Source organism: Phoca vitulina, unplaced genomic scaffold (assembly GCF_004348235.1).
Source record: "Phoca vitulina isolate PV1807 unplaced genomic scaffold, GSC_HSeal_1.0 scaffold58, whole genome shotgun sequence".
In the NCBI taxonomy this organism is placed as follows: domain Eukaryota; kingdom Metazoa; phylum Chordata; class Mammalia; order Carnivora; family Phocidae; genus Phoca; species Phoca vitulina.
Genome location: NW_022589761.1, coordinates 4,033,098 through 4,045,236, shown reverse-complemented (window position 1 = coordinate 4,045,236; position 12,139 = coordinate 4,033,098). Strand labels below are relative to the sequence as shown.

Genomic DNA, 12,139 nt, shown 5'->3' with positions numbered 1-12,139 from the left:
GCCCAGAGGGCGAATGAAGTGAGAAGCCACAGAAAACTCTCCAGAGAGCCCTGCCCTAGCCCTCCTGCTCCCTGGAGATGGATTTCCAGAACGGAGGAGGGGGAGGGAGAGTGAGACCCCAGGGTGCCTGCCGCGGGGCTCCTGACTCCACCTGCCTCCTTGCTCCAGCCCCCACAGCCCCCGCCCGCCATGCCCACCAGGGCTAGGGGTGCCGAGGCAGCAAGCTGGCGGCCGGGCTTCTGGGCAGCCTCTCTCTAAGAAAGAAGGACGCAGAGGCAGGGTAGAAATGACTGTGTATTCCCTGGTTACAAAGCGGGGCTGTGGCGGTCACCAGGATGTCCGGCGGGTCAGCAGACCAGCAGGGCCTCATCGTCACTGGCCTCCAACGTTGGGGAGCAGGGCGGTGGGAGACTCCTGCAGACACCCAGTGGCTCTGCTGGATGCGGGCCTAGGGTGCTGCTGGCAGTGGGAGCCGGGGGGTGAGGGTCCTGGGCCGAGCAGGGCTCCCGAGGCATGTCCACAGGGGCCGGGCTGTCCACCCGAGGGTCCCTGCCGGCTTTTCTGTCCTTGTCCACCAGCCTGCCCTCCAGGTCCCGCAGGCCAGAGGGGGGCGGCACAGCGGGTCCCACTTCTGGCGCATGGCCTGGGGGGGGCCCATCCCCAGCTGCCACGGGGCTGCCTGTGTCCGTGAGGGGTGCCGGGGGCTCCGGGGTGGTCCCTGATGCAGGCTGGAGGAGCCCGCCGCCTAGCACCGTCTGTGAGGTGCGTGCGGCCGTCAGCAGTGGGATCTGTCCCCGCGGCGCCCGCGGCCGGTGAAAGAGCCGGTTCCAGAGGCGGCCGAGGCGGCGGCGGGAAGGCCCTCGGCGGGAGGCGTGCCGGCGCATCTGTCGCCGCATGGCTGTGCGAAGGTTCTGTAGCACCGAGGCCTGGAGGGCAGGGTGGTGGCGGAGGGGGCAGAGGTCAGCACGACTCTAAGAGACCAATTTGTTCCCCCCAACCTGGCCGGGGCCTCACCACCGCCCCCCGCCTCCCTCGACTCTTGGGCCATGCACTGTCTGACCTGGCCCCTTGGTCTCCCCGTCTGGCCGTCCTCTGAGGTCCAAGTGGGAGCCTGGGTCCCCGGGGTCTTACCCACCCCACCCACCCCCGGCACTCACCTGGGATGCACTGTAGACGGGGAAGTCCTCCACGGGCGGAATGAGGCCCTGGGCGATGAGCTGCCCGTAGGATGGGGGTGCCTCCCGCCGCACAAACTCAGCCTCCAGGCGTGTCATCTGGGTCTCGAAGGCCCTGAAGTCAGCGGGGGTGGGGTGGGGCGGGGGGGGGTGGCAGGAGGGCAGCATGGCAGGGCTGGCCGGGGTCCGCACCCTGCCTGCCTCCCACGGGTGCCACCCCCCTCCCCAGCCCTCCAGCCCGAGCTCCCGGGATGCCGGGGAGAGGTCCACACGTGGACGGCCCGAGCCCCCCGCCCCCCGCCGCCCGCGGCCCCCCCACCTGTACTCCTGCGAGCGCAGCGAGTAGAGCTTGAAGGCGCAGCCCAGCGCGATGACGAGCAGCAGGCCGCACACCAGGCTGCCGATGAGCGCCGCCGTGATGACCTTGCGGGGCACGGCCGCCAGGCAGCCGTGCTCGTCACTGCCGTCCTGGCAGTCCTCCTGGCCGTCACAGCGCCACGTCTCGAAAATGCACAGGTTGGTGCCGCAGTGGAAGGTGCCGGGCTGGCAGGAGAAGCAGTTCTTCTCGTCAGCGCCGTCCGGGCAGCTCTTCTGGTTGTTGCAGCGGTCGGCGGGCGTGTAGCACAGGCCGCTGCCGCCCTCGCAGGGGTACTGGTCCGGTGGGCAGGCGGGGCAGCCCTGCTCGTCGCGGCCACTGGCGCAGTGCCACCAGCCGTCGCAGCGCTGGGGCTCGGAGAAGCAGCCCTGCTCGCCCGCGGCGCCCGCGGCGCCCTCGCCGCCGCTCCCGCACGGCTGTTCCCATGGGAGGCAGTAGCCCTTGACCTGATAGGTGGCGTTGAAGCCGTGGCCGGCGCTGCGGGCGCGGGCGTGGTAGGCCACGGTGAGGCGGCCCTGGGCGGCCTCGAGGCTCACGGGCCGGTGGTTGCTGCGGTAGGACAGCGTCTGCAGCAGGCGGTCGCCGCGCTCGCCCAGGCCCTCGTACACCTGCACGTAGTCGTCGTAGCCCAGCCGCAGCTCCAGCTGCAGCAGCACGCGCCGCGGGTCCTGCGTGTCCACCAGCCACGTGCAGTGCAGGTCCGAGGGCCCGCGCGCCGCGCCGAACAGGTCCGGGGAGGCGAAGGAGCCGTAGAAGCTGCCCAGCCGCCGGCCGCACGCCAGGTCGGGGCAGCCGGCCTCGTCCGAGCCGTCCCCGCAGTCCTGCGTGCCGTCGCAGCGCCGCTCGGCCGGCAGGCAGCGCGTGGAGCGTGCCCCGCTGCAGGGGAAGGTGCCCCCAGGGCACAGGCTGCCCGGAGGCTCGGAGGCGGGCGCCGAGCAGTTGCCCTCGTCTGAGCCGTCGCCGCACTCGTCCACCGTGTTGCACTGCCACGGGCCCGGCAGGCACTTGCCATTGTCACAGCGGAACTCGTCGGCCTGGCAGGACGCCTGGCCCAGCTTCCCTGTGGGGTGGAGAGCGGGGGGCGGGGGGGGACACACGGTCAGGGGAGCCCAGAGCCTCCCTCCGGCAGGTGACCGGGGCCAGGAGCAGGCAGGGTGGCTCCCCTGTCCCAGCCCAGCCGCCCAACCCGAGGGGTGGAGACGCCTCAAATGTCAGGGTGGGCTCGTCCCTGACTTGAGCGAAGGGTGAGGGGTGAGCCGCCCACTCTAGCCAAGTCTGTGAAGTGGGCTCAGTGAGCTCGAGGGGCTTCAAGGCACCCTGAGGCCCAGTCCCCCCGACGGACGGGGCTGCTGGGGGAGACCCAGCAGGTTGTGGGCCAGGAGAGGGTGCTGCCGGGGCCCTGGGAGCCCGCGCGCCCCTGGTGCCCTGCCCCACCCTGCTGCCAGCACCACCTCGGATGTACGACAGACGGAAGCCCTGGGCCTGGCCGGAGCTGGAGGCGTCGGAGTGGAAGAAGATCCAGACGTGGTCCCGGGCCGAGATGAAGGCAGGTGGGATGGCGGAGCCGCAAAGCCGGAAGGCCTCTTGGCGGGGCGGGGCCGCTGGGCCCAGCATGAGCCAGTCCAGGGAGCACTGGTGGGACTCCTCCACGTCAAAGTTGCGGAAGCTGCGGGGGCCGAGGGGAATGAGGACCGCAGGGGTGGGCGGGCAGGCAGGGAGCCCGCAGACCTGAGCTCAGGGCAAGGGTGGCCAGCCCCACAGGCCTCTGCACTCCTCCACTCCGGGCCTCTGGATGGGACCCCTGCCGCCACCCAGGGGCCTGAGGGCGGCTCCATGAAGCTGTGTACAGCCCCATTGCAGCTCTGTGAAGGCCTCAGCTCGTCCTTTTCTGCCCTCCGTCGGCACACACAGTGCCCACCCCGAAGCCAAAGTGGAGGGGGCGTCAGAAGCCCCATCAGGCGCAATTCCTTCCCCCGACACGCTCCCTTGAAGGGTCCAGATCCCTCCCTCGCTGGGTCGGCTGGGATAGACCCAGCACACACAGGCCTCTCCAATGAGGGAGTAGATGCACACAGGGCCGGCCGAGCCGCGGCTGGGTGACAGCTTGTCACCTGGAGAGAAACCCCGGTGCTGGCCCCCAGCCCAGGCTGTGCGGCAAGCAGGCACAGACACCAGGGTGCCCCTGTGCTTTGGAGCCAGGGAGCCAGGGGGTACCTGGGCCTTCTGGGCTTTGGCACCCCGACCCGATACCCCACGGCCACCCCAGGCCAGGGTTCCAGACTCAGTTCCACTCTCGCCACCTCGGCACGTCCCTGCAGCTGGAACGCCTGGGCTCCTGCCTAGCTCCATCTCCTGCCCAGACTGGCCCTGAGGCCCCTGGGCAACCCCTGCTCTGGGCTCCACGCCAGCCTGGCCTCAAGCCCCCTGCAGGGCAGAGAAAACACTTCCGCCACCTCAAAGCCCAGTGCCCCCGGCTCCTCTCCCTGGCCGGGCTGAGGGCATCCACGGCCCCCACGGTCCATGAGAGAGGCTCACATGGCAGAGGTCCAGCAAGAGAGGTGGCCTGCTACAGGGGCCCACAGACACCCGGGGAGCTGGGCACACTCACATGCTCACACATGTGCACACGCACTCACATGCACCCATACTTACACACACCCCTGCCCTCTGCACCTGTCCATACCTGTGCTCATGCACACGCAGACTCTCACACCCCTGCCCTCTGCACCTGTCCATGCCTGTGCTCATGCACACGCACTCTCACACCCCTGCCCTCTGCACCTGCTCATACATGTGTTCATGTGCTCACACACACACACACCCTCTGCACCTGCTCATACATGCACTCACACACAGGCACCATTACACACGCGCACACGCTCTCACACACACACACACTTACTCAGCATGTGCAGGCCTACGGAGGTCCCTTCTGACGCCCTGGGTCCCCTTACCTGATGGTGATCATGTCCCCGCGGTCACCCTGGATGTACCAGCTGCAGTTGGTGCCCGGCGGGTAGTTGAGGGGCCAGGCCGGGCTGTAGATGACGCCGCGCCGCTCCGTGTGCTGCTCCAGCCTCCCACTGCAGGCGGCTGCCGGGACAAGAGGCTGAGAAGGGCCGGCCTCCCCTCTGGGTGGGAAGTGAGGTGGGGGTGCACTCGAGCCCCCCCCCCGCTGTGGCTTGAGCATGGGCCTTTCCCAGGGTGGGATCAAGGCCAGACAAGGGTGGTCATGGCCAGGGCAAGGCCAAACGCAAGACTTCATGGTTATGGGGGGGCAAGGACCCACAAGGTCTCAGGGCAGCCTTGGCCCCCAGCTATACCCTGTGCACCGGAGCGTTAAGTCCTATCCCCCATTCCCCGCAGGGCTGGTAATGAGCCCACCAACAGCCCCCTTGGCACCTCCAAGGTGCAGCCTCTTGGCCTCAGCTCAGTGGAGAATTCTGCACCCCTAGGCCTGTTGGGCCTGCATGGGCAATCCACTGTGGTTCCCTGCCTGCCCTCCCTGGGACAAATACAGGCCTTGGCCCCGGGAGGGAAGGGGCTTTGCTCACCCAGCACAGAGTTACTGGGTACCTACTAAGTGGCAGGCACAAGGACTAGGCATGCTGAGTAAGACAGTCAAAAGCCCCACTCCGTGGAGGCTGCAGGGAGAGCAGACATGCTGATCTCTGGGGGGGGGGGGGGGGGTGCGGTAAAGATCATAAAACAGGCCTGCAGGGAGGCCGATGTCCAGATGGGGCCGGAACGCAGGCTGGGTCTGATCACACCTTGTGTGGCACTGGGGTTTCATCCTGAGCATCACTGGGGAGCCACCGGAGGTAGATGTCATAACCAGACAAGGAAACAGGCTCAGAGAGGACAAGGGACCTGCCCATGGCCACAGAGCAGTAAGTGACAGAGTCAGGGTCACCCTTAGTCCCCTGGTGGGATCAGCCTTTCACTGCCGGCCTTGAACCAAAGCATTTATGAAATGTTGACCATCCGCTGCCTCACAGACCAGTGCAGGCTATCATCCCAGCCAGTGTGATCGAGGAATGCCATGAAGCCCAGCCCTGCGGGCCTTGCTTTACCCACTTCATTACTCGTGCCTCTGCTTCCAGCTGAGCCGGCCCAGCCTGGAGACTCCAGAGCCTGCACTGGTGTGTCCTGGCCTTCCCGGGACCAGGCAAGGCCTCTGCACTTGACCACACCTACCCCTTCCAGCCCCTGCGGCCCTTCACCACACCACCTCGTCTGATCCTCACAAAAGCCTGTGGCAAAGGCAGGGTCCATTATACAGATGGAGAAACTGAGGCCAGTGACACCACCTCCCCACTCTCATACTGCCTGGCCCCTTCCACTGTTGCCCTGCAAGCCAGGGCCTCTCTGCTGGCCTTCAACGAGACTCCAGCTGCCTCCCATGCTCTCAGGACCGTGACCAGGGAGGTCCAGGTGATCCAATACTGTGACTAACAGGGAAGTGGAAACCCCTGCCAACAGCTCACTAAAGCATCAAAGGACTAGAAGAGAAACACCCACACTTGACCCTGAAACAAGGCTGGCCACCCGCGGGTTGCCATCAGAGCCCCAGTAGCTCCTGGTCAGCAAGGCACCAGCCTTGCTTGGCACTCCCCGGTGGCCTGGAGGGCCAGCCTCCCCGACCCGCAGATTTCTGACCCGTCAAACAGGATCAATAAGAGCACGCAGGAGGGGAAGGACCAGGGCCCCTTCCCTCTGACAGGTGAGGCCACAGAGCCTCACAGAGACCCTGGGTGCTGCCCCGGGGACCTGGGAGGTGTGAGGTTATGAAAGCCAGAAGAGGCCTCTCCTCCTGGACGGTGCTGGGCAAGAGGTTCACAGGCAGGGAGAACCTGGCACGGCTGGGGTGCATCTGCCCCCTCTACGTCAAATCCACACAGTAAACCCGAAGTCAGGAGGCTCCATCAGCCAGGGCAGGAAGCACCCTTTGTTGCCCTGTCCCCTCACCCCCTAGAACAGGGCCGGGGGCAAAGCAGGGCCTGGTCACACCTACCCTGGCCAGGAGGCCAGCCTTCCTCAGGGACAAAACACTCAGAAAGGCCAGGTTCCTCACCCGTAAATCCTACCGGCATCACCTGCCCCAGCCAGAATACGCTTCTAGACCTAGGTCTGGCCCTACTTTCCAGGTCTCTCGGACCAGCAGCCGAGTCAGGAGCAAGTGACTAGCAGCTGCCAGCCCAGCTCTGCCTCTCAGCAAAGACCCTGACAACATGTCCCCCCAAAGAGCCTCCCCGTGAGCAGCCCCCAGGGCTGCCCCAGAAATTCCCACATAGGGGGCAGCAAGAGATCACATTTTCTGCAGCCGTCAGCCTGGCTCACACAGAGTGCACGTGGAGCAGGAGAGAGGGCAGAGTCCGTGCGGGGGCGCTGGGAGCTCGGGTCAGGGCCTCCTGACTGGACACTCGCTTGGCCTTGAGCCTGGAGGCGATCACCAGCTCGGACAACCAGCCCCAGGTGTCTCTGTGATGGCAGCCTCGCTCCCACCCCAGGATCAAGGCACAGGTGGGGGAAAGGCCTCACGAGTCCACTCCCAGGGCTCACACTGCCGGGCACGCCGTTCCGCCCTAGGCCTCACCTTGCCCATCAGTAAAATGGAGTCCGTGGGTGCTGCTTGTCTCGGAGGGTGGCTGGGAAATTCGAGGAAAGTGGCAGTCTCTAGGCAGACATTCACGTGATGGGGGGCATGGGGGGCGCCCCGTGGAGGTGAGGATCTGACGGGGTGTGTGATGATGAGTGGGCAGTGGAGGGTGATGGGAGGATTGTGTTTGCAGGATAGCGTTTGGGGGTGTTTGGGGGCTTTAACTGCAGGTGACCTCTGTTCACGCCAGCGGAAGACTACTTAGCCCTTGGGCCAAGGTGGCCTGCTTAAGGGGGCAAGGGATGACTGAGCACCAGCAAACTCCCTTCTTTCCTGGTCTAAAGAGTCACGACATAGTCCTGAGGAAGCATGAGCAAGGCCTGGTGGAGCACAGTTTGCAGATCCGGTTTCGAGAGGCAATCAATACTCTAGACAACCTGCATGCTGTCACTACACGACAGGGAGCTGGGGGCCCCCGAACCCAGTGCGCGGGGGAGGCTGCCTGATGAGTGGAAAGCAGCGTGGAGACTCTGTCCAGGCTCACAGCGCTGGCATCCCCAGCAGCCACACGGCCGAGCCCCGAGTCCGGGGTGCAGGAGGTGGGTCAGCGGACCCAGTCTGCCTGCCAACTTGGGGCAGGACCGGGGGCTGGGAGGCAGACACCTGTGAGGTCTCCCCAGGCAGTCCAGCCAGGCCCCGGTCTGAGCCGTCACCTCAGGCAGCCTGAAGCTGGTGTCTGCTCCTCTGAGCAATGCTAGAGGGATAGAGCTAGACTCCAGGAGAGCTAGGGCCCCCGGCCACTATCTGTGGCCACACGGGCCGTGCACACAGCTCAGGCCTCGGGGACGCCACGCATAGGCACCATGATGTGAATGGCGGCCCCCAAAGAACAACGCAGATGTCGGCTAAGACCTAACAAACGTGCAGACCTGCATGGCTGTCTTTCTCTCCCTGACTCTATGAGCGAACCTTGTCCCTGGAACATCACTTTCTTAAACCCAGGGCACAAGCATGTGGCCGACGTGCTGAGGCCACATGGCCACCCCCCACACCAGCAGGAGGGCTCGCCTGGGTCTCACATCTGTCAGACCTGACCCTTCCCCCCGGGTCCCCTCCCTCCCACTCTCTACCATGGCCACAGACCCCTGACCCCAGCGGGGACAGTCAGTGTCCTCCGGGAAATTGGGATGGGGAGACTGGGCAGTTCGCTGCGTGGGCCAGGACGCCACAGGTGAGTAAGTCAGGGCCCCGGGCCAGCTGCATCAGCAGAGGAGGCCAGACTGCAGGGAACAGGAGTCCACGTGCAGGGGAAACCAGGACGGAGCCCGAGGAGCCGCATCTGAGAGATGGGCCTGAGAAAGCAGCTTCAGTGGGCCCTGGGCCTCCCCATCCCAGTGACCGTGGCCCGCAGAGATCCCTCTCCCTGAGCCAGCCTCAGTGGCTTTCGGCTACAAGGTCCTGAGCAGAATTAGAAACCCCAGGTGCCTCCAACCCACAAGGCAGCACAGCAAGTGTCACAGGCCCCCCACACCAGAGACCACACATTGTCCCCAGCTCCCTAAGGCCCTTCTCAGATGTCTCCCGGTGGCCCCAAGGGCCATGAGGCCTGGGGCTTCCCCGTGGCAGTCCCCTCAGCAAAGAGCAAATACCCTTGATGGCCTCGGTCGCCCCTCCCGCTCCTGACAGCCTTCGAAGTGCCTGGCATGGGGCCCGAACACAAAGATGGCCTGTGGATGGTTGGACCCACTGTGACAGGCAGGGGAAAGGGGTGGAGTTTAGCCATGTTTCTTAGATCCCATAGGCCACCACTAATCTCAGGGCCAAAACATCAGCCAGCGTGGGAATCTCTCTCCGTCGCACCAGCTTGCCTGGGACTGGTCTTGCTTAGACAGACCAGCTGAACCCAGGCTGAGCCACCTTCTTTTCTAATTCGCATACCAAGCCAGTGCTTCCCCTGCCCTAGATCATCCCAGGGCCAGGTACCAGGCAACTAGAGACCACCCCTGTAGCCTCAAGCCAGCCAGAGTTCTTGAAACTAGCCAAGCCTGAGCTGTCTCCCCGGCCCTGCCTAGCCTTTCCCATGGAAACTCCAACAAAGGCCGAGCCTGGGCCTTCCCCCCGCTCCTGAATCTGCCTAACCAAACCTGGCATTTCCCCCTGTGGCCCTGTGGGGTGTGGCCTGTCCCTTCTCAAGACACATGAGTAACAAATTCTCCTGTCAATGGCATTGGCCTCTCTGTGCCATCACTCGGTCATACCTTCATAAGCTGAATCCCAGGTATAACTTTAAAACAGGCAGGCATCTCACCGTGCCTCGTGGCCTCGGGGAACCCCACAGCCTACAGGAAGCACAACCTGTCAATTATGCTGGACTCATGACAGTCTGCTAGTGGCATTAAAAGCCACCATGTGTCATGGCCACGCTGAGCACCTTGTCTCATTTGCTCATTTGACCCTAATAACCAGGCTTTGAAGTAGGTCCTGTTACTGCGCCCATTTTACAGAAGAGGAAACTGAGACTCAGGGAGGTGTAAGCTTGCCCAAGGCCAAACGACTCCTTGGTGATGCAGGAAAAATGCACAAGGGCTAAAGTTGGATGAGGCCAGCTGACCACAGGGGTGGACAGGCCCTGAAGGCCTGTCCTCAAAGGTCACTAGGACCAGAAGGGCAGGGAAGAAGGGAGGAAGGAGAAGCATCTTACTCACCTAAAGCAGGAACTGCACTGCTGAGCCGCCCGGTGAGAACGATGTTTACTGTGGGAGACACAAGGAGGAGTCAGCGGGAGGCAGTGGCGCTAGGGGCCGACACCTGCCCTGGGCCAACAGCAGCCCTACATGGGCGCAGGACAACACAGCCAAACTCCGGGCCGCTTCTTTCATCTCACAGGGCCAGGCCCAGCGTGCTGCCAGAGACTTGCACTCCCACCTGGTCCTGCTGCGATGAGCAGAGGGGAGACCCCTCGAGGGTCTCAGGACCCCCCAGCTTCTCCCAAAGAGAGCCAGTGCACAAGCCTGGTTGCAACAGACCACTTCTGTTGCTCCCCATGCCTGTGGATTCTAACTCACATGGGAAGGGATGTGTTTCTGTCTCCCCTCTCCAGCTCGGAAGCTCGTGTGGGGGCCACCCTGGTTCAGCCTGGATAAGGGCTCTGCCTTCAAGGGGCCCCGACCACTTGGAGGAATCCCTCTGAGGGGCTTTGCCAGCCACCTGGGCTACCGGCAAGCCAGGGAGGGAGAAAGCAGTTCCGATTACCCCATTTTACAGGGATGCACAGTTAGCAGGATTCAAGGTCCACCTCACTATGCCATGCTGACCTTGAGAAGAGGGGCAAAGAACTCTCCTGCCACCCACCCCCTCAAGTATCTACCTCCATGGGGTTTGTCCTTTGCTTTCATCTACTGCTCTTCTTCAGGGGTTTACAGGACCAGGAGGAGGATATGGGCAAACTCAACTTCCCAGGGTTCAGGGTGCCTCCCTTCCCCAACATCAAAGATGCCAAGGGAGGCAGGGAGCATCTCTGCCAGGTCAGCCCCCACCTGGTGAGGATGCAGGGGCAGATGCCCCCTCTGAAAACCACATCTGGGCAGAGAAGGCCTTGGGTAAGCTGAAGGGTCTGTCCTCCTGCCCTGCTCACCTGGGAAGCCCAGCGCCCAACAGCTCAGAGTCCAGAGCACATGACCACTAACAGACTGGGCAGTGGGCACTTCTGCGGGGGGTCCCAGCCCTTACTAGACTTTACCACACCTGAACCAAGGGGCCTTCCACAAGACTCAGAACTCCCTGATTCTGGCCTCCAAGAAGAGGGCACATTTTAAAATGGACAGGTTTCTTTTTCACTGTGTCATTTCCGTAGCTTCAAGCAAACTTATGGGGCTTACAGAATCTTCACTACTGTCACGGTAGGGTGTCCCCTAATGACCCCAAGCTCGGATCATGGCCTCCCTCCTTCATCATGGTAAATAAAGGAGCCATGTGGATTGAGGATTTAACTCCTTTCTTCCCCTCTCCCCCACCCAACACAGGGCCGTGGAGCGGTGGACAGAAAAACTCCTGGATAGGGCGGGAGTCCCTCCCACCCAGGTGCCAGGCCCGGACAGGTCCCAGGGCCCTCCCCAAACACACCACGCTGGGCTGAACAGGCCTGCCCCGCTGGGTCTTAGACACAAAGGCAAGACAGGAGTCACTCTCGCCGCTGCCTCCCGCCCGGCATCCCGACCGCGGCTCCCGCTGGCACCCGCCCCCACCCCAGGTCCCGGCAGGAAACACTTCCTTCTTCAGGGCACAGCCGGCGGCAGACCCGCCCGCCTCGCCTTTGTCCGCAGCTCCGGAGGCCCCAACCCCGCCAGGCCCGGCGGAAAGCCACTGCCTGCCCGCCCGCACCACCCGGCCGCCCCGCGCCCCGCTGCCCCGGGCTCCACGCGCTGTTGCGAGCCGGGCGGGAGCTGGGGCTCGGCTGCCAGAGTCGCCTCCCAGGCCCGAGAGCGCAGCAGGCGAGGAGGGGGGGTCGGGCGGGGGCGCTGGGGGCCGTCCGGGCCCGCTCCGGAAAGCTCCGGCCGGAGCCCGGGGAAGCGGGGCGGGCCAGGGTCGCCCGGGGCGCGGCGCGGAGCGGCGAGGCGGGGGCCCGGACCCGCCCGGCCTGCGCGGCCCACTCACCCAGGCAGACGACGGCGAGCTGCGCCCGGGCGCCCGGCGCCCCCTCCGACCCCGCGGCCGCCCGCTTCTCCATGCCGGGGCCGGCCGCCCGCGGGCGCCGCCTCCTGTCCCCCCGGCTGCGGCAGCGGCTCCGGCTCCGGCTCGGGCTCCGGCTCGGGCTCCCGCGGCGGCTGCCGGCCGGGTGCGGGCGGTGGCTCCGGCGGCGTCTTTGTGAGGCGGCGGTGCAGGCCCGCAGCGCGCGCGGGGCCACATCGGCCGCGGCGTCACGGGCCCCGCGGGGGCTCAGCGGCGGCCGCCAGGGAGAACCCCCGCCCGCCGCTGCCCCCGCGCCCCGGA

The 12,139-nt window shown here is 65.0% G+C and overlaps 1 protein-coding gene across 1 annotated transcript; it reads right to left on the bottom strand.

The window, feature by feature from the left end:
- Positions 1 to 243: 243 nt before the first annotated feature.
- Positions 244 to 11,883, bottom strand: LRP3 (LDL receptor related protein 3). Its single transcript, XM_032390552.1, has 7 exons — positions 11,804 to 11,883; positions 9,856 to 9,903; positions 4,506 to 4,644; positions 3,003 to 3,217; positions 1,495 to 2,611; positions 1,158 to 1,290; positions 244 to 926 (listed from the first exon to the last, which is right to left on the bottom strand). The coding sequence occupies exons 1-7, from the start codon at positions 11,874 to 11,876 to the stop codon at positions 348 to 350; spliced, it is 2,304 nt and encodes a 767-aa protein (XP_032246443.1). The 5' UTR covers positions 11,877 to 11,883; the 3' UTR covers positions 244 to 347.
- Positions 11,884 to 12,139: the final 256 nt, after the last annotated feature.